Source organism: Panthera pardus, unplaced genomic scaffold (genome assembly GCF_024362965.1).
Source record: "Panthera pardus isolate Hobbes unplaced genomic scaffold, ASM2436296v1 HiC_scaffold_22, whole genome shotgun sequence".
Taxonomy (NCBI): Eukaryota; Metazoa; Chordata; class Mammalia; order Carnivora; family Felidae; genus Panthera; species Panthera pardus.
Window position 1 is genome coordinate 14382500 of NW_026526788.1, and position 27205 is coordinate 14409704.

Genomic DNA, 27205 nt, shown 5'->3' on the forward strand with positions numbered 1-27205 from the left:
TACATACAAGGGAAACCCTGTAAGACTCTTAGCAGATTTTATAGCAGAAACTTTGTAGGCCGGAGGGAGTGGCATGATATATTCAAAGGGATGAAAAGAAACAAATCTGAAGCCAAGAATATTCTGCCCATGAAGGCTATTATTCAGAACAGAAGGAGAGGTAAAGAGTTTCCCAAACAAAAGATAAAGGAGTTCATTACCACTAAACTGGTCTTGTAAGAAACTTTAAAGTGTCTTTTACAATTTCTTGAAGTGGAAAGTAAAGGCAATAGCTAAAAGTAAGAAAAATTATGAAAGGATAATTTCACAGGTTAAAAACAAACATATAGTAAAGGTAGTAGATCAATCATTTATAAAGCCAGTATGGACATTAAAACAAATAGTGAAGTCAATTATATCTACAAAAACAAGGCAGTGGGGTGTCTGGGTGGCTCAGTCAGTTGAGCATCTGACTTCAGCTCAGGTCATGATCTCGTGGATCATGAGTTCAAGTCCCACATCAGGCTCTGTGCTGACAGCTCAGAGCCTGAAGCCTGCTTCAGTTTCTGTGTCTCCCCCTCTCTCTGCCTCTGTCTCAAAAATAAATAAACATTTAAAAAAAATTTTTTTAAACCAGTCAAGGGATACACACAAAATAAAAAGATGGAAAATATGGCCTCAGGTACATAAAACATGGAAAGGGGAATAAAAACTTAGTGCTTTTAAAATGTGTTCAAACTTAAGAGACCATTAACTTAATATAGCCTGCTATACACTTAAGATGTTATATATGAACCTAGTGGTAACCACAAATCAAAAACCTTTAATAGGTACACAAAAAAACAGAGACAGAGGAATCCAAGCATAACACTAATGAAAGCCCTCAAGGACAAGGTAAGACGGCAAGAGAAGAAAAAAGGAACAGAAAAGAACTACAAAAACAACCAGAAAAACAACAGATAGCAATAAGTATATAACTATCAATAATTACTTTAAATGTAAATGGACTAAATGTCCCAATCAAATGACACAGGATGATGGAATGGATTAAAAAACAAGACCCATCTATATGCTGCCTACAAGAGACTCACCTGACTAAAAGACACATACAAGCTGAAAGTGAAGGGATGGAAAAACATTTACCATGCAAATCGAAGTGGAATAAAAAGCCAGGCCACCAATATTCATAGCAGAAAAAAATAGACTTTAAAACACAGACTGTGGCAAGAGACAAAGAAGGGCCCCTCCTCAAGATAAAGGGGTGATAAATTGATAATGATCAATCCAACAAGAGTATATAACAATTATAAATATCTGTGCACCCAACATAAAAGCACCTAAATACAAAAAATAATTTTTAACAGACATACAGGGAGAAATTGACAGCAATATAATAATTGTAGGGGACATTAACACCCTGCTTATATCAATGGAGAAATCATCCAGAAAGAAAATCAACAAGGAAACCATGGCTTTGAATGACCTATTAGACCAGACAGACCTAGCAGATTCATACAGAACATTCCACTCAGAAACAGTATACACATTCTTTTAAAATGCACATGGAACATTGTGCGGGATAAATCACATTAGGCCACAAAACAGGTCTCAATAAATTCAGAGAGATTGAAATATCAAGCATAATTTATGACCACAGTGATATGAAACTGAAAATCAATTGCAAGAAAAAATCTGGAAAGAACAGAAATATATGGAGGCTAAACAATATGCTAATAAACAATGTATTGTTCAACCAAGAAACCAAGAGAAACATCATAAATACATGGAGACATGAAAACGAAAACGCAGTAGTCCAAAATGTTTGGGAGACAGCAAGTGTACTTTTAAGAGGGAAGTTTATAGCAATACAGGTGTACCTTGAGAAATAAAATAATATCAAACAGTCTAAACTTACAGCTAAGGAGCTGAAGAAGAACAAACAAAGCCCAAACCCAATAGAAGGAATGAAATAATAAAGATTAGGGCAGAAATAAATAGAAACTAAAAAAATAGAACAGATTCATGAAACCAAGGGCTGTTTCTTTGAAAAGATAAAACTGAAAAACCTTTAGCTACACTGATCAAGAAAAAAAGAAGGCACAAAATTAGAAATAGAGGAGAAATAACAACGAACACCATAAAATGCAAAGGATTGTAAGAAAATATTATGAAAAATTATAAGCCAACAATTTGGATGACATAGAATAAATGCTTAGAAATATATAATCTTCCTAAGCTAAATGAGGAAGAGATAGAAAATTTGAACAGACCAGTTGCTAGCAATGAAATTGAATCACTAATCAAAAAACCTTCCAACAATCTGAATTCCAAGACAGGATGGCTTCACAGGTGAATTCTATCAAACATTCAACGAAGAGTTAGTACCTATTCTTCTCCAACCATTCCAAAAATAGGAGAGGAAGGAAAACATCTAAACTCATTCTACAAGACCAACATTACCCTGATTTTAAGACCAGTATTAAAACCAAAGATACTACAGAAAACAACGATAGGCCGATATCTCTGATGAACATAGATGCAAAAACCCTCAACAAAATATTAGCAAACTGCATTCAACAATACCTTAAAAAATGATTTACCACGATTAAGTGGGATTTAGTCAAGGGATGCAAGTGTGGTTCAATACTGGCAAATCATCAATGTGATATATCACATTAACAAGAGAAAGGATGGAAAACAAATAATCATCTCAATAGATGCAGAAAAGCATTTCACAAAATACTATATCCATTCATGATAAAAAACTTCTGGAGTGAGTCTAGAGGAAACATAGCTCAATATAATAAAGGTCACATATGAAAAACCCACAGGTAACGCCATACTCAATGGGAAAAAAACTAAGAGCTTTTCCTTGAAGATCAAGAACAAGACAAAGATGTCCACTCTCACCACTTTTATTCACACAGTGCTGGAAGTCCTAGTCTCAGATATCCAGACAACAAAAAGGAATAAAAGCCATACAGGATTGGTTAGGAAAAATTAAACTTTCACTAATTGCAGATGACATGATACCATATATAGAAAACTCTAAAGAATCCACCAGAAGAAACTACTAGAGCTGATAAATGAATTCAGTAATATTTCAGGATACAAAATTAATATACCAAAATCTGTTGCATTTCTATACCTAATAAAAAACTAAGAGAGAAATCAAGGAATCAATCCCATTTGTAACCACACCAAAAAAGAATAAAATACCTAGGAAAAAACTTAAGATGATACAAACAAATGAAAAGACAGTTCAAGTTTGTGGATTGGAAGAGTATTGTTAAAATGTCCATACTACCCAAAGCAGGCTATAGATTCATTGCAATCTCTATTAAAATACCAATAGCATTTTTTCACAGAACTCTAATAATCCTAAAATGTGTATGGAACCACAAAAAGACCCCAAATAGCCACAGCAACCCTAAGAAAGAAGAACAAAGCTGGAGGTATCACAATTCCAGATTTCAAGATATACTGCAAAGTTGTAGGCATCAAAACAGTATGGTACTGGCATAAAAACAGAATAGAGGGCCCAGAAATAAACTGACACTTACATGGTTAATTAAAAGCAAGAATATACAGCAGGGAAAAGACAATCTCTTCGAAAAATGGTTTTGGGAAAACCGGACAGCTACATGCAAAAGAATGAAACTATACCAACTTTCCAAAATAGATTGAAAACCTAAATGTGAGACCTGAAACCATAAAACTCCCAAAAGAAAACATAGGCAGTATTCTGACATTGGCCTTAGTGACATTTTTCTAGATACATCTCCAGAGACAAGGGAAACAAAAGCAAAAATAAACTATTGGGACTACATCAAAATAAAAAGCTTCTGCGCAGCAAAGGTAGCCATAAACAAAATGAGAAAGCAACCTAGTGAATGGGAGAAGATATTTGCAAATGATATATTCAATAAAGGGTTAATATCCCAAAATACATGAAGAACTCCTATAACCCAACACAAAAAAACAATCAAATTTTTAAAATGAGCAGAGGACCTGAATATTCATTTTTCCAAAGAAGACATACAGTGGCCAACAGATACATGAAAAGATTCTCGACATCACCCATCATCAGGGAAATGAAAATCAAAACCACCAGGAGATATCACCTCACACCTGTCAGAATGCCTGAAATTAAAAAGACGAGAAATAGCAAGTGTTGGGAGAGGATGTGGTGAAAAAGGAACCCTCGTGCACTGTTGGTGGGAATGAACACTGATGCAGCCAGTGCTGAAAGAGTATGAGAGTTCCTCAAAAAATTAGGGGCGCCTGGGTGGCTCAGTCGGTTAAGCGGCCGACTTCGTCTCAGGTCATGATCTTGCAGTCCATGAGTTCGAGCCCCGCGTCGGGCTCTGTGCTGACAGCTCAGAGCCTGGAGCCTGTTTCAGATTCTGTGTCTCCCTCTCTCTCTGCCCCTCCCCTGTTCACGCTCTGTCTCTCTCTGTCTCAAAAATAAATAAACGTTAAAAAAAATTTTTTTTTTAAATTAAAAACAGAACTACCCTATGATCCAGTGTTGCAGTCCCTGGGTATTTACCCCCCAAAATGCAAAAGCTCTAATGTGAAAGGATACTTTGACTCCTGTGTTTATTGCAGCATTATTTACAAAGCCAAATTATGGAAGCAGCCCAAGTGTTCATCAGTAGATGAATGGATAAAGAAGATGTGCTGTACATATATCCAATGGAATATTACTCAGCCATAGAAAAAGAATGAGACCTTGCTATTTGCCACCACGTGGATGGAGCTAGAGAGTATTACATGGAGTGAAATAAGCCAGAGAGAGAAAGACAAATCCTATATGATTTCACTGAAATGTGGAATCTTGCAAACAAAACAACAAAACAGATTATTCAAAATATAGAGAAGAAAATGGGGATTTCCAGAGGGGAGGTTAGCGGAGAGATGGGTAAACTAGACAAAGGGCATTAAGAAATACAAACTTCCAGTTATAAAAGGAATCAATCACAGAGATGAAAAGCACAGCACTTGGAACACAGTCCACAATACGATGCTGTTTGGCGCGACCAGTGGTTACGACACTTAACCATGGTGAGCACTGAATAATGTAAAGAATTAATCATTACGTTGTACGCCTGAAACTAATACAGTAGTTACACTCACTCATGATTCGCGTTACTAGTCAAGGGAAAAAGGGAACTTACCTCCGATGAGAGATGCTTTGTCTTGGTTGCATGTGGTCATTTCAGGACCTGGTTTATGACAAGTGGATTAAACACGGGTTAAAGTTGAGTCTATCCATAAGTATACATAACCCTCTGATGCTCTCCATCAGATTGTTATCTACTGCCATCTAGCTAAAATAAAACAACAGCCCATTCCTAGAGAAAGTATACAGGCCTTTTCCATGCTTGTTTTAATTGAAATGACACGCATGTCAAGGCATAATTTATTATTTTGAAGAGCTATTTAGGGCAGTGATTTATTTCTTCAAGCAACTTTCTGTTGAGAAAACAAGCTTTCATTTTTGTTTTAGATCAAATTTGTGTTGTCATTTTCAATTCTAATGGCAATTTTTCATTTTGAGTCACCCTGATACTGTGCTTTGTGACTGCTTTCCAGCAGTGTATTTCAAAATCCACAAATTACCCACATCAAACGTTTAGCGATGAAGCTGTGTTGTTTCTGGTAAATACTTTGTATGCATACATTATGTTGAGTTATCAGCTAACATGGAAACAGATTTAAGATCATGTTTTCATTTAATTTTGAAAACCAGTTACAAATATGCTTATATATGAGGGAGACTCAAAATAGAGTTTTAAAGGAACGGAAACCAGCTTTGCAGAGCCCTCCAAGTTCCAAAATGGCTCAGAATCAGAGAAACCTTGACACGAATAAACAGAGCTGTCGAGAACTCAAGACCCAAAGGTGTAGGTTGGCGGTCAGTTCACTTTATGATGAAAATTGGCAGGCAGTAAGAGAGTCATTTTTGCCTGTGCATTTGTGAGAAGCCTAGACAAAATGAAAAGAACGGAGATTAACATAAGACCCTTCAGAGCTGACTCATGGCAGTTAGCCTTGGCAGTGAGAGGCAGCAAATACTTACGTAACAGTGTTAATTAGGTATTACGGACCCCTCATTCCCATCTCCAGAAGACTTTTGACCTGTCTGTATCATTCAGCTTTCCTAGATTAAGACACAGCAGCTAAAGAAGACTGTTGCAGTTCTCAGTTAGAATGGCTAATATTTATCAGGTACCCACTTGTGTGTCAGGCACTAACTCTAAATATATGCCTCAGTTATTTGTATCCTTTCCACAACTCAATGAGTAGTTTCTATTGCAAGCCCCATTTTGCTCAAGAGAACATGGAGACCGAGGGAGATAGAGTTAGTTGCTCAAAAGTAAGCAAGTGAAACCAAAATTCGAGCCCAGGATTCTTGCTTCCGAGTCCATATTCCTAACTTCTAGCTCTCTCTGATGAATGGGAATCTGTATTAGGATTTTTTTTAATCTTCCTGCTAATGGCCGACTTATTCAGAATATGAACATGAATACCTTTCGGCCGAGATTTCGTGAGCAGTTCATCTCTCATGTAAGTGTTCACTTTCCTTACAACATTTACAGTGTATCTGTCCATTTGGTTCCATTGACGAGTGAATATTAAGGAAAACAGATACATTGCTCAGAATCACAACTACAGAAATAACCTCTTCTTCCAACAGCAACCAAGAATTTGTAGGCTTTCAAAACAGCCCACCTGAATCACAGCTAGACAGTCCCATTACGAGGAAGTAATCAATTTTCGTATTAAAACAACGCATGCAATGTGAAATATGACAAAGCTCTATTCCCAGTACTGCCTTGTTTTGGCTCAGCCATGGCTTTGCAAAGCTGTCCAGTGAGGAAGGACTGGGGTCATATATGGCACTCAGTACCGTTAATTAGCAAGCACACAGTTGTATCTGCACACGATGCTTACTACTTACTACAAACAACCTCTCCAGTGAAAGAAATCTGTTGCTCTTGACGGACAAGCATACTTATTTCAGGGCAAAGAAAAACGACCTGCCAGGCACTACCCCAACCCCCTTGTCAAGATGCGGAATTACATAGTGTTTGCTCTGCAAAGGTAGTTCCGAGTCCAAAGACAATTGCAACATACAACCTGTTATTTCCCAATATAGATGCACTTCTTCTCAAAGAAACTTTTTCTTGACCTTATAAATTCACAATTCAGACTTTGTTAAAGAGAGACACTAGCATCTTTGTAATTATATTTAAGATTCTAGGGGCGCCTGGGTGGCTCAGTCGGTTAAGCGTGCGACTTCGGCTCAGGTCATCATCTCATGGCTCATGGGTTCGAGCCCCGCGTCGGGCTCTGTGCTGACAGGTCAGAGGCCTGAAGTCTGATTCAGATTCTGTCTCCATCTCTCTGCCCCTCCCCTGCTTCCTCTTTCTCTTTCTCAAATATAAAATATTTTTTTTTAATTAAAGAATTTCTTGGAAGAAAAAAACAGCTAAAGTATAAAGTTTCTGCTATGGAACCAAGGAGCTAACCTTAGATGCAATGTTTTTTTCTTCCCTTTATTGTTATTTCATTAAATAAAGAGAGTGAGGACAGAGAGTGTGAGCGTTCTTTGCCAAACGTAAGAATCAAGTTTACTAATCTATATTCCCTTCTGAGTGCCTTTTTCCTTCTAATTATCTCTTTGCCCCATCTTTTCTAGTAAGAAGGCAGTAGTGTGGGACATAGGTGTTATTTCTCTTGCTGGCAAAATTTTGGAAAGCAGAATATTTAGCTTGTGATATATGACTGCAACACAGCATCACAGCTCATTTCCAAAATGGCTCTCTGGAAGCATTAACCTTTTTATTCATGCTCTTATGAACCGTATCTGTATTATTTAGGAAGATTCAAAACCAAGCCCTCTAAAAATAAGTATGACTGAACCGATAAACTTCTGCTTTACCAAACCCAACCCTTGATAGACAGCTCTAAAATAGGATTCGTCTCCTCCCTGTCCACTGCTGTGTCTCGTTAGAGGATAGGGGGGTGCTGGGAAGCTTATAGAAGGAGGTATGAAGCTGAGCTCCTCCTCGGTGCTTACGGGAGGGTAGAGTTAACTATCTCATTTGTCAGGGCAAAGCAGTCCTGGATGTGGTCTTCAAGGGCTTTTGAAAACCCAGGGCAGCACCCATCACATGGCATTTGGCTAGAGGACATTGGCCTCCAGGGTCAAAGTTTGGCACAGGAATATAATGAAATGAGGACAAAATAAATAAAACCCTATCAGAGAAATGAACATCTTGTACACTTTCATTTTCTGTGTCTCAGAGGTTCGTTTGAAGATTCTACGACCAGATTCTACACCGCGTGTGTGGTGGAAGCCTTCGCCTATCTGCATTCCAAAGGAATCATTTACAGGGACCTCAAGCCAGAAAATCTCATCCTGGATCACCGAGGCTACACCAAACTGGTCAGTGCCCTTTACGCACGGTTTCTGCCCCGCGGGTTTAAAACATCTGTTCATAAAGCTGTGTTCATTTCCTAACATTAAAACCTCCCTTTTCCTTTGTAAACGCTGTAACTTTTCTTAAGAGCCTATCTTTGCATTACTGCTTTCAACTCTTCTTTCAAATGAAGCAAAAGGTGTAAGAAATTAAATTGGCTAGGTCTTAATTAATACTGTCTTGGCAGGATGTGTTTAAATGGACTCGGACCTGTGGACACGTGTTCATAGACCTCTGGAAGAGCTTTGTAGACCTTTCTCTTGTCCACTTTCTGCCATTCACAGGGAATGACTACTTACATCATAGAAAACCATGAATCCTTTTAACATTTTAGATTTAAGTACAATCTGAACAGGAAAAAAATGGCTTGCTAGGCAATGTTATTTAGGCCATTTGAATTATAGTGATAGTAATGATCACAATAGTAAAATCTGTCAAGCGCTCTAAAGATTTACTGTAGGAGGGAAGTTCTGTTATAAAACGTACAATTTTTGTGGACGTTGAATCTGTCAGTGCCTGACTCTATTTTTTAAACTTTGGGACTTTTTATTCAGCATATGGTTTTCACGGAAATCAAATCAATGGCTGTTCATCGTTTTAGAGAAAAAGGTTTTCTGCATTCGAGGCTCCTCCGTCCAGAAACATTTCTAGAAAAATGAAGGACACATTTGCATTGTATCTCTGTTTATGTGTACTCGGGGCAGGGATGCATTTTGTTACTAGGTTCCTTGAGCAGTCCAGTGGCTTCTCATTGCTAAATGAATTGTCGGCTTCCTCAATCCAGCAGAAATCATGCATATTCTGGAAAATGTGTCAAGTAGGTCCACCTAGACTTCAAAATTTTAAGTAAAGGGGTTATGGCCTGACCTCCGTGGTCAGGAAAGGAGGAAAAAATGGAAGCTGTTTCTGGAAAGAAAGGTTTACCTGTATTTTTAATGATGTGAGTTTCAGCCTATACTCAGGTTTTAACTTTTCCTACTGACACTGACTTTGCTCAGGGAGGCTTTGTTTGAAACACCGATGACTCCTTTGGGAATATAGGACTGTAGTGATATGCATCTGTTTTTGTTATTATTCCGTGCACTTCAGCTAAGTACCTTACTGCTTTTAAGCTTGAAAATAAGTAAGTGCCTTGAAATAACTTGTTTTTCTCTCTTTGTAAGGTTGATTTTGGCTTTGCAAAGAAAATAGGATTTGGAAAGAAAACATGGACTTTTTGTGGGACTCCAGAGTACGTGGCTCCAGAGATCATCCTGAACAAAGGCCATGACATTTCAGCCGACTACTGGTCACTGGGAATCCTAATGTATGAACTTCTGACTGGCAGGTATGGACATTGGCAGAGAATTGCTGATAAAAATAGATCGGCCAACAGCTGCACGCTCCTGCCTTTGTCACTCTGATTAGACCATCTTAAAGCACATTTCACCATATCTTGGTCCAGCACTTCAAGTAATTATGCAAGTGCCCAGGGATTCGTAAAACAAACTCTAAAATGGGTTGGATGAGGGCAGGGAACTCAACGTCAACGTTTGCCCTTATCATTACGAATTCCTTGTACATATGTGAGAATGTGGAAAAACCTAGTGTCTTTCTGTGAGATCTTTGAGCCTAGTTGCTTAGCCAGCAATGAAGCAAGGGAGGTAATAGTGGTATAAAAATATCTAGGGTCAACTATTTATAGAGATAAGAGGACATGTTGACGAGTATTATACCTAAATGAAACGGGAATAGTTTGCAGGTCTTCTGTGTAATGCTTTTATAGCCATCAGCAAGGAAAAAAAGATCCCCAACAAAAAGAGAAACAAACACCCCACCGTGCCGTGCATGGGGGACAATGAGTAGTAGGGTCATTGTAAACCAGAGTTCAGAAGAAGGCTGGGTAGAGGTCTCAGACATACAGAGCAAGGAAAGGACATCCCATGGCTTCACTAGAAGGGCAATAGGGGGCAAAGACATGGAGAAGTTGTGTGTAGAAAAACTTACTGGGAACCTGAGGGCTGCCTGACTGGCTTTAGCATGAGAGAGAGAGGCCACATAGATGACAAGGGATACAGAGAGAGTTGGGGAAACAGGAACAGAGGGGACCCCCACCCCTAACACCACGAGCTGGAGTGGGGAGGAACGTACAGAGAAACGGTGAGCGGGTGCATCTGCCCCGGGCACAGAACCTTAAGTCATGGCTTAAAAGGGCAACTTCAAATAACAGAACCAGCCCTAGAGCCCTGCCAAGTGGTGGGGACTCCCTGTAGTCCTCAGGAGCTGGCAGGTACCTCTACTTATGTTTCCCCTCCACCTTGGTAGTGCAGAGGAGAGCAGAGCCCAGGCACCATAGCTGACTTTCCACCACAGGGAGCCCCAGCCCCCTGACCCCAGATGTCCCAGCAGTGTGGACACCCTTGGTCAGTGCTCATTATGACTCCAGCCATCTCACCAAGGTAAGACAGGCACAGAATACTCTAGACATGCCCTACTTTGGCTCTCCATGACTTGCCAAGACAACTCAGTGTCAAGTGCCCTGGGACCCCTGGCCCATGCCCACCTCGACTCTAACTGTCCTGCCAGGGGGCCCTCTGCGTGGAGGGTCCCATGACCCCTGGCTTCTACCCACTTCAGCTGTCCTGCCATTGGGGCCTTAGCACAGACAGCCCCAGAACCGCCCCAACAGGGAGGCCCAGGATCCAGAGCCCATGACAGCTACAGCTCTGTAGAGCCAGCCAAAGTCAGCAGGCAAACACGGTCTACACAGGGATGACCATACGGAAGGTCATTCCCTCGAGTTTAGGAGAAGCAGCTGTTCTGTAATTTGTCGAAACAAAGTCGATCGAAATGAGGAGAGAGGGGAATATGGTCCATATGAAAGAACACAAAACTTCAAAAAAGGTAAATGGAGATAAGCATGGGTGAACTCTGTGAGAACTTTAACCAATAGAAAACACCAAGAAAAGAACCAGAGTTGAAGAATACAGTAACTGAAATGTAAAATACACTAAAGGGAGTAAATAGTGGATTAGAAGAGAGAAGAATGGCTCAGTGATCTAGAAGGCAGGGCAAATGGAAAGCACCCCAGCTGAACAGCAAAAACAAAAAAACAAAAAAACAAAAAAAACGGGAATTAAAAAAAATTGAAGCTAAGGAATCTCTTGGACACCAAACAATAATTCCCATTATCTGGGTCCCAGAGACAGAAAAGAGCAGACAACATGTTTGAAGAAATAATAACTCAAAACTTCCCTACCCTAGGAAAGGAAGTAGACCTCCAGTTTCAGGAAACCCTAAGAATTCCAAACAAGATGAACCCATGGCACATATTTATAAATGTCAAAGATTATACACCACCAAGCAAGTTTATCGTTCAGATTTGAAGGAGCAATAAAGAGTTTACCAGAAAATCAAAAAAAAAAAAAAAATGGTTAAGGGGAATTCTTTATTAACCAGAAGAAAATAGTGAAAAAAAACTTCATTAATAAAAGTAAACATACAGTAAAGGGACTAGAGCAATGACTTATAAGGCTAGTATGAAGGTTAAAAGACAAAGTAGTAAAATCAACTACTTGATTTTTATTAATATTAAGGCATTAATATTTATTATAATTTTATATTATATAAATATAAAATATATATAAATGTATATTAATTTATATAATTATAATATATAATTATATAAATATATTTTTAAATTTTATTTTATAGATAATATATATTTTATATATTATTATTAATATTAAGGCAACTCATAAAATAAAAAGCTGTAAAATATGACAGTATATACACAAAGTGGTGGGGGAGGGTAAAAATCAAGTTCTTTCAGAATGTGTTTAACTTAAGTAACCATCAACTTAATATAGACTACTATATACTTAGGATGTTGTTATATATGAACCTCATGGTAACCACAAACTAAAATGTATAAAAGATACACATAAAATAAAGACAAAACCGTATGCTGCTTACAAGAGGCAAACTTTAAAGACACATGCAGACTGAAAGTGGGGGGGGGGGGGGGGGGGAAGATATCGCATGCAAAAGGAAGCCAAAAAAACAAACAAGACAAAACCAGCTTCAGTAAGAATACTTATGTCTGACAAAATAGACCAAAAAAGACTATAACAAAGACAAAAAAGAGTGTTACATAGAGATAAAGGGATCTGTCCAACAAGAGGATTTAACAGTTGTAAATACCGATCCACCAACATGGGCGCACCTAAGTACATTAAGCAAGTATGAACATAAAGGGAAAATTGACAGTAAGACAACATAGCAGGGGACATTAACACCCCACTTGTGTCAATGGACCTGTCATCCAGGCAGGAAGTCAGTAAGGAAACAGTGTCTTTGAAAGACACATTAGACTAGATGGGCATAACAGACAGATATGGCCCATTCCATCCAACAGTAGAATACACATTCTTTTCAGAATGAAAAGCACGTGAAACAGTCCCCAGGATAGAGCACAATTTAGGCTACAAGTCTCAATACATTTAAGATTGAAACCATATCAAGCATGTTTTCCAACCACAATGGTATGAAACTACAAATCAGTTACAAAAAAGAAAAAAAACCCAAAAACATAAAGAGGCTAAACAATGTGCTACCAAACGACCAATTTGTCAACGAACAAATCAAAGAGGGAATATTTAAAAATACACAGATACCAGCAGCAACAACAAACATGGAGACAATGTAAACAAAACCATCCAAAATCTTTGGGAAGCAGCAAAAGCAGTTCTAAGAAGGAAATTTGTAGTAGCAGAGGCTTACCTCAAACAGTAAAGAAGTTACAAAAATAACAGACAAAGACAAAGAAGAGAGGAAATAATAAAAATCAGAGAGGAAATAAATGAGAGACCAAAAAAAAGAAAAGAATACAAAGGATCAATGAAAGTGAGTATTGTTTTCTTAAAAGAGAAACAATATTGAGAAGACTATATAGCAAGACTCATGAAGGAAAAAAGAGAATCCAAATAATTAATATCAGAAGTGAAAGGAAAGCAACAACCAACAGTACCAAAATGCAAAGGTTATTAGAGAAGGAATACTATAAAAATTATGTGCCACCAAAGTGGACAATCTAAAAGAAATGGATAAATTTCTAGAAATACACAATCGTTCAAAACAAAATCAGGAAGAAATAGCAAATCTGAACAAACCTATTACTAGTAACAAAATTGTTTTAAAAACAAACCTATAACTAGTAATCAAGAAAACCCCAATAAACAAAAGCTGAGGAAAAGAGGGCTTCACAGGTGAATCCTACCCAACATTTAAGGAAGAACTGATAGCTAGTCTCCCCAAACTATTACTAATAAAAAGAAACCTTCATTTTATAAGACCAGTATTACACTGATACCAAAACCAAAGACACTACCAAAAAAGAGAACTGCAGGTCGATATACTTGAAGAACCTGGATTTAAAAATTCTCCACAAAATATCAGCAAACCACATTCAATAATACGTTAAAAGGATCACTCACCACGATTAGGTGGGATTTATTCTGGGGATACAAGGGTGGTTCAGTATTCTCAAATCAATCAACATCATAGACCACATTGACAGAAAAAGGGTAAAGCCCATATGATCATCTTAACAGATGCATAAAAAGGTTTTGACAGAATTCAGCATCTGTATATAATACCCTCAACAAAGCGGGTTTAGAAAGAACATACCTTAACATATTAGAGTCCGTATATGAAAAAACCCCAACTAACATCATACTCAATGGTGAGAAACTGAGAGATCCAGAAACAATGCAAGAATTTCCACTATCACCACTGTTATTCAACATAGTACTGGAAGTCATAGCTGAAGCAGTCAGACAAGAAAAGGAAATAAAAGGCATCCAACGTGGTAAGAATTTAAACTGTCACTGTTTGCAGATGGCACAGTACTACACGTAGAAAACCCTAAATACGCCATCAAAAAACCGTTAGAAATAAGTGAATTCAGTAACGCTGGAAGACAAAAAATTAATACACAGCAATCTGTTGTCTTTCTATTCACTAATAACAAAGCAGAAGGAGAACTTAAGAAAGCAATTCTATTTACATTGCACCAAAAAATAAAATAAAGTTACTGAAGATAAACTTAACCAAGGAGGTGAAAGACCTGTTCTCCAAAAACTATTAAATTTTGATGAAAGAAATTGGGAGCAAATGGAAACATGGTCTGTGCTCCTGGATTGTAAGAATTCGTATTGTTAAAATGCCCATACTACCCAAATCACTTTACAGATTCAGTGCGATCCCTATCAAAATTCCAATAGCATTATTCACAGAACTAGGACAAATAATACTAAAATCCGTATGAAACCACCAAAGACCCTGAATAGCAGAAGCAATCCTAAGAAAGAAGAACGAAGCACAAAAGTAGACACACAGACCATGGGAGCCGAACAGAGAGTACAGAAGTAAACATTTGCTTATGTGGTCAATTACTCTCCAACAGAGGAAGAATAAGTAATGCTAGGGGGAAATGGACGGCTAGATGTCGTGAAAAAGCTAAAGGATGTGGAAGAGATCATGGCAGGTGACTCTTTTAAGTTTAAACTCAAGGGGTGCCTGGCTGGCTCAGTCTGTGGAGCATACGACTCTTGATTTCTGGGTTGTGAGTTTGAGCCCCACAGTGGGTGTAGAGATTACTTTAAAAAAATATATAATCAAGTTTAAATTCAAGTAGTAGACTAAATCGTCGCATTATGTTGGTTGACAGAGGTGATGGGATCAGTTTCATCTCGTAGGTTGATCGGAGTAGACCTTTTTTGGGAAAGCGGCATAACCCTTTGGCCAGGTAAATATGGGAAGAACCTTCCAGGCGAAACAAACCGCATTCTGAGGTGCGAAGATGCTTGGTATTTCAGACAGCAGACATGGCGTCCTGATCCCAGCGAGTGAGGGGGGTGTTAGCAGGAGATGGAGTCCTATTACTGGTATCCTTGTAGCCGTCTAGTGATTTTGGACTTCATGTTGAGTATAATCAGTGAGTATAATTTCCTGACAGGTGCAGGAAAAGGGCTAGAAAGTGGAAGCCACATCTTGAATGGCCAAGGACAGCAAGACTAACAAGACATGAGAGGAATGGCAGATAAACTTGACCCATATATGGTTTGGCTGGGGGTGGCTGTTTGTATTTTTAATGTTTATTTATTTTTGAGGAAGAGAGTGCACGAGCGAGTGGAGGAGGGGCAGACAGGGAGACACAGAATCTGAAGCAGGCTCCAGGCTCCGAGCTGTCAGCACAGAGCCCAACGCGGGGGGGTGAAAGCCGCAAGATCATGGCCTGAGCCAAAGCGGGACACTTAACCCACTGAGCCATCCAGGCACACCCGTATATGGTTTTGCTACATGATTTACTCACAAAGGTTTCCACATGGTTTTGCTATTAATCCAGCTTCGTTCCGTGTTACCACGACTAATATATGTCCCCAAATAAGACTGGTGGAGTTAGAACAGTTTAGGATTTCTTATTTAGAAAATACAAGTGATTGTCTTTTCACCTCTCACCTTTGCAGCCCGCCATTCTCAGGCCCAGACCCTATGAAAACCTATAACATCATACTGAGGGGGATTGACATGATAGAATTTCCAAAGAAGATTGTCAAAAATGCTGCTAACTTAATTAAAAAACTATGCAGGTAAGCGTTTGGCCACGTGACCTTTGAAAGGATCATGATGGGAACACGATTGGATCCCTTACAGTTGTTGTTTTCTTTCCAGGGATAACCCATCAGAAAGACTAGGGAATTTGAAAAATGGCGTCAAAGACATTCAAAAGCACAAGTAAGTGTTCTTCCCCTGACCTTTCTGTGGGAGGGTCCAGAAAGCCCCTCCCCGGGCTGTTCTTTTTAAGCTACTGGCTGTGTGACTGACACAGTTAGCCCATGGGAACAGCACAGCCGCACGCGACCCTGTGCCATACTAAGTGACCGATTCACTGAATTCGGTTTCTCCCAGCTCATGCTAACGAGCGTTGCTCCCCTCTGGCACCAAGAGGAAATGTGAACTAGATTGATCGATTGAATTCTAGGTGGATTCTAGAATTCTGTTCTCTACCAGAATATCAAAAACACAAGTCCTCCACCATATCATGCCTCATTTCCTAGACTAAAACTGGAATATATTTTTCCACCCGCTTCCCCATTAGATGATAAAACAAAGTACTGAGAACAGCGTTGTTTTTAAGTGATGGAAGCATCTTAAATTTCAAACCTTACCTAGTTAATTGGATATCTGAGTGCTAATCTAAGACCCAATTGTTGTTTTTTATTAGTCTGTCTGTGTAACACCCACAGGAAATGCACATCTGTGCAAAAAGAACTTATTTACCAAAGTATCTATAAATACCTAAAACACCTGCTAAGAATTTGGTGTAAGCATTTGTTACTGCTGGAAACTTTTAAAAACAAAACAGAAACAAAAAACTTAGTGTTATCTGCTCCTCATTTTCACAGAAAATCTGAACACGAATACCTTCATTTTTTTAACACTTAACTAAAAATGACATTTTACTAGAAATTATTATGACCCTAGTATTGCATATTCAATGCTTTCTTCTACGAACACAAAAACAGTACCAAGTCAGAGTTAGACCTGACTAATATAGTGATGTGAAAAGGTTAATTAGGCTGCCCAAGGAATCAGTGCAAAGCTGGAAAAATAATTTTCTGTCCTGACTTTCATGCCCTGATTCCATTGCCTTAAAATAAGATGTCCAAGTAGATCATGGGCTAAGTATATCATGACACTTATTAAGTTATAATGATAGTACAGGAACAAGGTCATACAGACATTGTGACGAAATTGCCAGGGGGACAAAGGAGTTATTTGTAACCGATGTTAAATATTTCAACAATTAGATTTTTAAAATATGCATTGTGTAAAACAACTGTAAAAGTTTTCAATGACACAGGATACATTTATGTCACGTTGAAAATGTTCGCCTTTCTGCTTTCCATCCAGTATGGATATTTCCACATCAAATATGTTGCAACGGGGTTTCAGCTAAAGTAAAATCCTTTAACCAGCTCCTTTTTCTCTTCCCTTTCCTAGATGGTTTGAGGGCTTTAACTGGGAAGGCTTAAGAAAAGGCACCTTGACACCTCCTATAATACCAAGTGTAAGTAGACTTCCCAGCGAACACTTGTGTGACAAGGTTTTATCCTGTGATCAGATTAAATAAATTATAGAAGCACCACATTAGAATAGTATCTAAACTGCAACCTTAAAAAGAGGCCAGTTAGGAGATGGTTATTGTATGTGTATTGTATCATTACCTGTTTATTTGTTCTAATTTATCCTTTTATCGGGCTCTAAAAGAAAAGGATTCTCGTTCCTTAACTGTCTTTTCTGAACATATCGGGTTTTCTGTGAAATAGCAGCCCAGTGAGGGTGACTCAGTGTTTGGACTGTATTAACTTGAAATAGATTTCAGTTGATTGCATTTTTACGTATTTCTGCTTAATGCTGCATCTTTACGAAAAGGCACAGACTGCTTTGTGGTCCTGAGCCTTTCAGGTATATGCTTCCTTCCCCTGGGACTAACTCAAGCCTGCTCTTTATTCAGAAGCATTTTCCCTACTTCTGAGATTTATTTCTGTGTCAGTGCTTATGCCTATTCGCAAACAAAAACCCCGTTACCGTGGCTCACATAGCAGATTCTAACTGCGTTCTTCAAGTTTTGTTTTTAGAACAAGAGTAGAGAGTAAGCCTGAATTATACTTGCCTACATCTACCAGAGGTTTCCTTTTATGGATATACCCATATATATATTAGTGTATAAGAGGTTCTAAATATTATAGAATATGAGGGAAACTAAAGGATGGATTTTTTTACTGCTTTTACTGATGCTCTACAGTTTGGACTTTGCCCAAGAAATTTGCAAGAGTTCTGACCGAGGTCAGAAATGGCTTTTATTCTACTTGAAATAAACACACACAAGACTTAAGATGGTCTACAGGGCTCTACCCAGCCTGATTTCTGCCTGCTTCTCCTATTTCTCAGTCCAGTCCTATCCTCTCTTACACAGCAGCCACATTGGCCCCTTTGGATCACTTCACAGCATGAAGCACTCTCTCTCACCTCGGGACCTTTGCACGTGCTACATCCTCTTTTTTGAACTCACCAATTCTTAGTTTTGAAATAATATTTTTTCGGGGCGCCTGGGTGGCTCAGTCGGTTAAGCGTCCGACTTCAGCTCAGGTCATGATCTCGCGGTCCGTGAGTTCAAGCCCCCCATCGGGCTCTGGTATGATGGCTCAGAGCCTGGAGCCTGCTTCCGATTCTGTGTCTCCCTCTCTCTCTGCTCCTCCCCCGTTCATGCTCTGTCTCTCTCTGTCTCAAAAATAAATAAACGTTAACAAAAAAAAAAGAAATATTTTTTCAAAGAGGCTTTCCATCATCACTCATACTCTCAACTCTTTTTTCTTCCTAACACTAAGCAAGCCTTATAGTCATCTACAGATTTTTGTGATTATTTGTTTTTAGTCCTACAAAGTACTCCCTGCCAGGGTAGGGCAAGAGCAATGTCTTTTTTTATTCACTGCCCTTAGCCCCAGTAAAAAGCACAAAGCCTGCCACTTGGTAGCCATTCAAACAACAGTCACTGATCGGGGAATGAATAAAGAATGCTTTTTAAAAATCTAGTTTGGGATTTTACTAAAAAAAAAAAAAAAACAACCAAAAATCAAGAAATCCCTTCTCGGTCACCCCCTCTCTCATTTGTAGGTTGCATCACCCACAGACACAAGCAATTTTGACAGTTTCCCTGAGGACAGTGATGAACCACCACCTGATGACAACTCGGGCTGGGACATAGACTTCTAATGTATTTCTCTTACCTGCTTCTGCCTTGCTGAAGTCAGCTTTCTCTGAGACACGGCTGACAGCAAACCTGAGGGACGGAGAGAAGATCAGTGCTCGGGGTCACCATGATGCCTTTGATCGATGCTGCTCCAGTAACTACAGTGGCATTAGGACTTCTTGCTTAGACGACAGTAGTGCTCTTTACATGTTTTCTGTTTGATCCTAACAATAGCAGTTGACATGGTGGTCCTGAAGCAAAGCCCTTCGCCAGTAAAGAGAGGTTTCCTGTCGTTGCAATGATCTTGCTTTGCTCTGACTGTAATTTGAAAGACTGTAAGAAATACTTCAACCTAGAAAAAGAGTCCGTACCTGGCTAGAATGGCCAAGATCAAAAAATAATGTATGGGGTCCGATCGGTTGCCGTGGTACCAAAACGGGGCTCTTCCTTTCCTTCAAGGGAGGCCATGGGATCTATGAGCGCAAGCCGGTGTCTATACCATACGGAAGAGGGCCACGCGTCTATGGGTCACGGCGTTCATGTCAAACCAGTGCTAGAAGTTTCCTGATTTTGTTTCCCAACAGTGCTGATGACGAGGCTGAATGTTACCTTTCCTTTCTGACAGATTTTAAAAATTGATACAATCAAAGCACAACTGCTATGAAGCCTCCCGGCAGGTATATATATGCGTTTTCACGGAGGATTGAAAAAAAAAAAAAACCTGCATGACATTTGTTTGTTTCTTTTCTTGATAAATTGGCATGACAGAGTGGAAAAAAAAAAAAAGCAATTCACAAACCATTTCATATCGTTTAAAATATCGTGCTTCAAGATGGTCCTGGAAATCAGTGACTAGCAGCCAATTGATTTTTCTTTATTACCTAACATACTCTCAGACTGAGGCTTAAAATAGTCCCTTTTATAAAAATCAACCCTTGGGGTGGGGGGGGTGGGGTGGAGAGGGATGAAGATCCATCCAAAAATAAAAATAAACTATATAGGTGCTATGTATATCTTTCATCTGTAAATGTCCGTGTCTGAGCAGACAACACAAATTCTAATCATCACCTGTGTAGCCAGAGACTCAAGCATTTTCACTACATTTACCAATGAAACTCCCGTCAGATTTCACTTACACAACATAGTCTAGGGTTGAGGGGAAAGGTGATTAAAACCCATTCAACTGGCTTCTTGTCTTAGGCCTGAACCAAAAAGAAGAAGAAGAAAGCACAAAATCATCAAGAGTTACCAGATGAGGGACCTTCCTTATGCGAGGTCAGGGAACAGGACAGGACCTGGCCAGGTGTTGATTCACTTTTTGTGAATGAGCCGATGTGAGTTCATGCATGTGTGAGAGTAGAGGAGAACACAGGACCCTGATTTCTTAAGCAGAAGTTTTCATTAAGTAGGATGGAAGTATTGCAATCCTGAAACGTATCTGAAAATACCAGACTGATTTGCTTTTTCATGAGGGGAGAAGAATCAGCAGTTTAAAGTGAATCCTCTGTTGGCAGGCGAGTTGACTACTATGAGCTGTTCTAAGTAGCAGAGACATTTGGAAGCTTTTCCTGGACAAGTAGCATTAAACCTGCGTAGACAAACGCATAATCTTACAAGCTGTCATCCTGATTTAGAGCTGTGTGTGAATTTGGTACATCAAATTGAAGTTTGCCTTGTTCCAGGAGAGAATTTTCTTTTTTTTAAAGTCAATCAAACGTAGACGGTTCTGCAAAAAACATGTCCACGTCGGTCATTGATTTTTTTCATACTAAGACTACTTTAGAATAGGATATCAACATGTAATGATCTAAAAAAACATTTGGGGAATAAAAATTATAAGGGCATATTAAACATAATCAGAGTAACGTTAAACTTTCAAATTAAAACTTTGACCCCCCAAGATGTTACGGTTACTCTTGTGTTTTTCTGGCCTTTGCAAACAATTGCTTAAGATCAATTTATTCCCCAAGATATCCACTTTCTTCTACAGATTTCAGAATATAAAATGTACCAAGCTGAAATCCAGCTGTGAGTGCTATTTCAGAATTTTTATATTGCTTTTAACTGGGCTCGTAAAAGTACATAATTTCAATATCATGGTCCATGTTCAGTGAGTTTTGTTAAAAGAGTGCTTTAGGCATGCTAACGATTTGCTAGATACTAAGTTTATCTCGTCATTATTTAAGAGAATCTGTTCCAGCAGTTTTTCAAATGCCCCAGTAACCCCAGAGGTTAGCCCTTACCGTGGATGTTGAAACTATGGTTCAAGTCTAAGACAACAACGTACGGGTTCTCTGAGGAATGAAGAGAACATTCAGCTCAATGGAACTGTCGGCCGTCTCTCCCACCTGTCGCTCTGTCTTCGTTCATTTCACCTGTGGCGCTGCATTAGGACGTCTAAAGCAATCACTAGCAAATAAAGGTGACCATCTTCCAAAAATTGCTAACAGTCATCTAATCTTAGGCATTGAAATGTAAGGATTTAAATCCTGTCCTAAGACACTAGGGCTAACATTCACTGTCAGCTCCGTAAAGGGCATCTCACTTCATTTCCGAATTTTTCCTACCCCTCCATGTTCTTACGCTGGAGAACATCTGGCTAAGTTAGAATAGTGCCAACTCGTGTGATCTGTTAACTGACTTTCTTGTTAATACTTTGAGTCTGGGAAATAAGGGCTTTCTGTGCATCCTGACGCACAGGAAAACTGAAAACTGCCAAAGGAAAGGGACATCCCGATATTTGAGATACACTGAATACGCTAGCGAAAATGATTTCTGGAAATTTCCTATCAATGATTTTCATGTTTGTACCTTCTTTGTTACTCACATATGAATCAGATCCATGTGGCATTGAAAACAAATTTATTTTGATGATATTCTTTACAAGTCACGTTTCTTAAAATTACGGGATTTGCATGTGAATCACACATGTGTAACACATGAATTCAACTATTGAATTTTTCCGGTTTCATTTCTAAAGGACTGAGCTAATGGCGAGCTTAGAGAAGTCAGCCACCACACTGAAAATAAGGAAGTTAGAACGGATTCATACAGTAGAGGTGATCTGTGCATTATCCATAACGATGTTTTCTTTCACAATAGGACCACAGACAAATATTTATGTAAATAGATATTTTTGTGTGATATTTTGTGGTACATATACCTTTTTTTTAGTGTTTCACAGCATTATTATTTCATCTTCTTTGTACTGAATAATGTTTTTAGGTCCAAGTAGACTTGAATTAATGTCATAATTGTCAGTATTATTGAAAATTACGTCCACTGTACGGTTTCATCTGTTCCATAGTTTAGGACATGACCTGGCTATCTGGCATTGTTGCAAGTGCCTTAAATTCCTGGCATCCTATTAAAAAACAAATTTGGTGTTATGCTGCATGAGAGAGACAAATCCACCTCAAAATGTTGTCCTTTCTTAGCTTGCTGCGTTTTACAGTTCTTTCTGCTAACAATTTCTAAGCCTTTATTATATAATATTGAATTACAGAAATGATGAAGTTGTTCTCTAATTTCTGTTACATGTACCAGAGCTGTGTATCTGTTACTGAGATACAGCGTCATTTCTGTGAAATGTATAAATGTATGTGCAGGTCAAATTAATCTATGACATACTATCAGTCTGTACACAGGTATTCCTGTTTTGCTAAGCTGTGCAGATCCAGTTAAAAAAAAAAAATTAGTGCAGTCAAGTTCTAATGCCTCATTTTATAGACTCCATTCGTAACGACCCAACTCAAAAGAAGATTCAGCAAGTGACACGTCGTTATGAAACCAATGACGAAAACGTACCTTAGCGCACTCCTCAACAAAACAGGATGCTTTCTGAGTTCTTGTATATGCAAATCACGTAGGAGGCAAGTTTGCAACAGACCTGGGAAGATAAACATTGGAAGCGTGTTGTTAGCCCTCCTCCTTATCTGCCCCTGAATTTACAGAACTCTGGGACCCTGACAGTGACTCAGAGGTTTGGGCTTTCCGAGGAAAGGGACATTTCTTTAGGCATCATCTGTCCACTTTATTTCATCGTACGATGTTTTTACAATTGGTCGGTTCTTTTGTATTCTCACAGCTATGGTTATTTGTCCTCTTACAATTTGTTCCACATGAAAGAGTCCTTTGTTAGTCAGAATGCAACCACTGTCATCAAATGGTCAGTGACCACTTGCACTCTTTTGGTGTAGATTAAAAACTTTTTCATAAAATTCACCTGCTTTGATTTGCTCTGTATTTTTCCTGCAGCTGTAGTTGCTGAGTGCCTGTTGTATACTTTATAGAGTTGAAATAAAAAAAAATAATTACTTTTGAACTTCGTTGATGTTTCATTCCAGACAAGATTTCGAGAACACGGTTGACGAATCTTCCTGCAATGGAAATACGCCGCAGCGCTATTTTAGAACGTCCCTAAAACAAGAGAAATGTTACTTAGGACCCAGGTGTCCTTCACACCGGCATGTATTATGATCTGATGGAAAGCTAAGCTAGCAGAGCAGTTTAAAGAATTCAGTGGGGATAAGTCAGGTAAGTCAGGCCATCCAGTGTGAACAGAAAGGCAAATGCAGATACGCACACAAGCCCCAACCTCAGTGGTGTTCTGTGTGCCCCTACCCCTACCCCTCCCCCCCACCCCCACCACACTCTCCTTGTTCGGGCTACCCTTGGTCAAACCGTGAACTCGGCAAAACATCAGAAAGGTTAAGTCTTGTACAAGGCCGTGTGCTAAGACTTCTAGGAAAGGCAGCTTCGTGAACCTTTGCAGCCCATCCAGTCATGTCATTTCTTCTGCAACTAGAACTCAACCACGGTTTTCAGTATCCTTCCCTTATATTCTGTGATTTTCATACCCTTGATCTAAGAACGGTCGTCTTTGATCCTGGGAAGTTTTGTTTTGTTTTGTTTTGTTTTCCTTTGGTGTTAATTACAGTTTTTGGAGAGGCGTGCAGATCAATACTCGTGATGATGAGCTGAAGCATGTGAGCATGTTGCATTCACACCACTGTCACATCTTGCACAAGTTAACTGCAATTGAAGTAAATCACACAATTACCTATGACAGCAGGAATCGATGATCAATTTGGCTCGAATGTATTGTTGATCACGCAGCTTGATTAAGGGTAGATGTGCAAGCAGAATGTCGAGTCTCAGTTATAGCCCTAAACGTGTAAGGCACATAACACAGAGCAACCTTTTTTTTTTCTGAGATCCCTAGACTTTTTCTCTTTGTTCCATACTTCTCCTTTCCGACTCAGAAGCCCCATAAACTGAAAGAAAAAAAAAAAAACAGTAATGTTTACCTATTCCACCTATGTTTTTTGACCAGGGTGAGTCTATGGGGCAAAAAACAAACCATCCACATGCCCATTGGCGAAGCCAGACAAATTAAGGCTCATGCAATAATAATCATAATAATACCACCAAATTAAAAGAAAAAAGAGAAAGCAAGGTCTCGCTAAGAATCCTAAGGGTTGGCACAGATTTCATAGAAATTAATAGGCTCAAGACACATGTTCCAAGCCAGTGTTCTTTTAACATCGATGTCGTGATATGTATCTGGGAAATACGGTGAAAATATTTCCAGCACCACCCATGGTTATTTTGACATAGCCCCAGAATCTATATTTTTAACAAGCACCTTAGCACATTTTGGTGAAAATATCTGAGGAAGAGAAAGAGGAAAAGAGGATTCGTGGAAAAGCATTTCAGGAATGATAATGTAAAAGACCAAAGAAAAAGTCCATAAGGAGTTATGGACATGTTTCCAGCCACCTGGCCAGGGGACCCCCGCACAGAGCACCCCAGGACGCTCCCGCCCACACAGGTCTTGGTTCCAGTAGCCTGGCCAGGGCTCTCCCTGCACTGGACACCGTGGGACAACCGGCCTGTACCCAGCTCAGCGTCAGCTGTCTCGCCAGGGCATATTTTGCTCAGAGAGCTCGGTGACCACACCAGCCCATGCCCATTTTAAAGTTAGCTGTCCTGCCAGGGCACCCCCTGCATGGAGCACCCAATGACCAACCAGCCTGTGCCCTGCCTCAGCTCTAGCAGCATCTTTGGGGCACCCTGTACATGGAGACTTCTAGAACACCCCAGTTTACATCCACTTCAGCTTCAGCTATCCTGCCAAGATGAACCTCTGTGTGTAGAGCCCCAGGTGCCTACAGCTTGCCCCTACTTTCGTTTCTGGTGTCCTGCCGGGGTACTTTCCGTGCAGAGCAATTCAGAGACCTCCCACTGCCACCTCAGACCTGCCACCCCACACACAGAGCACCCCAGGACACCTTGGCTTGTGCCCGTCTCAGCTTCAGCTGTCCTGGCAGTGTGCCCTCAGTGCCCTGAACAGAGCCTGCGTCCTCATCAGCTTTAGCTACTCTGACAGGGTTCCCAACACATGGAAAGCCTCACGATCTCCAGCCCATGCCAGCCCCAGCTCCAGCCAGCCAGAAAAAGTCACCAAGCACACACAGTCTGTCTAGGGGACAGCCATACACAAGACCATACCCTCAGGCTAAAAAGTACCTGTTCTGCCTAATCCATAGGAACACACACAGGAAGTCAAGCAAGATGGGGACGCAGAGGAACATGCTCCAAAAGAAAGAACAAGAACAAAGCTCAGAAAAAGAAATGAGTGAAACAGAGATAAGCAATAGGCCTGATTTAAAAAAAAATAAATAGGGGCACCTGAGTGGCTCAGTCGGTTAAGCCTCCGACTTCAGCTCAGGTCACTATCTCACAGTCCGTGAGTTCGAGCCCCGCGTCGGGCTCTGGGCTGATGGCTCAGAGCCTGGAGCCTGCTTCCGATTCTGTGTCTCCCTCTCTCTCTCCCCTCCCCCGTTCATGCTCTGTCTCTCTCCGTCTCAAAAATAAATAAACGTTAAAAAAAAAATTAAAAAAAAAATAAATAAAAATAAATAAATCAAGTAATGATCATAAAGATACTCACTGGACTGGAGAGAAGAGTGGAAGAACTCAGTGAGGCCTTCAATAAATTGATAGAAAATATAAAAAATATCCAATCAGAGTTGAAGAATACAGTAAGCGACATAAATGTTAAAACACACACTAGAGGGAATCAACACATTAGCAGTTGCAGCAGACTGTATCAACAATCTGTAAGAAAGGACGAGAAAAAGCACCCAAGCGAAACAGCAAAAAGTGGTAAGAATTTTAAAAATGAGGATAGGTTAAAGGGCCTCTTGGACAATAGCAAGTGAACAAACATTCACATTATAGGGATCTCAGAAGAAGCAGCAAGAGAGAGAGAAAGGGGTAGAAAACTTCATAGGGGGAAAATGTCCTTCATCTAGGGAAGGAGATGAACATCCAGTCCAAGAATCACCAAGAGTTCCAAACACGGTAAACCAAGGAGGTCCACATCACAACATATAATAATTAAAACGTCAGTGGCTAAAGATAAAGAGGGAATTTTAAAAGCAGCAAGACGGAAATAAAAAGTTACCTACAAGTGAAAACTTCTAAGACTATGAACTAATTTTTCAGTAAAAACCCTGCAGGCCAGAAGGGAGTGGGTGATATATTCAAAATGCTGAAAACATAAAAACTTACAAATGAGAATACCCACCAAGGTTATCATTCAGATTTGAAGAAGAGGTGAAGAGTTTCCTAGATAAACACACATAAAGGAGTTTATCACCACTAAAAAGCATTATAAGAAATGTTAAAGGGACTTCTTTAAGTAGAAAAGAAATGGTCATAATTGGATATAAGGAAATTTTGAATAAAATATAAAATATGATAGCATGTACATAAAATGTGGAAAGGGGGTAAAAAAAAGAAAGAAGTCCTCCCTTTTCTTTTCAGAACGTGTTTGAACTTAAATGACATCAAGTTAATATAGACTGCTATTTACTTAGGATATTATGCCTGAAACTCGTGGTAACCAAATCTCAAAACCTAGAAACGATAC

At 39.4% G+C, this 27205-nt stretch overlaps 1 protein-coding gene across 5 annotated transcripts in view; it reads left to right on the forward strand.

Moving 5' to 3' along the window:
- PRKG1 (protein kinase cGMP-dependent 1) overlaps positions 1-23590 on the forward strand; it is a 1256614-nt gene extending 1233024 nt beyond the window's left edge. For all 5 annotated transcript variants that reach the window (XM_053910263.1, XM_019430062.2, XM_019430063.2 and 2 more), the window contains 6 exons: positions 8296-8437; positions 9635-9798; positions 15980-16102; positions 16185-16247; positions 17517-17583; positions 19191-23590. In XM_053910263.1, the coding sequence (XP_053766238.1) occupies positions 8296-8437; positions 9635-9798; positions 15980-16102; positions 16185-16247; positions 17517-17583; positions 19191-19289 (658 nt within the window). In that variant the 3' untranslated portion in view covers positions 19290-23590. The remainder of the gene's footprint in view (positions 1-8295; positions 8438-9634; positions 9799-15979; positions 16103-16184; positions 16248-17516; positions 17584-19190) is intronic.
- Positions 23591-27205: the final 3615 nt, after the last annotated feature.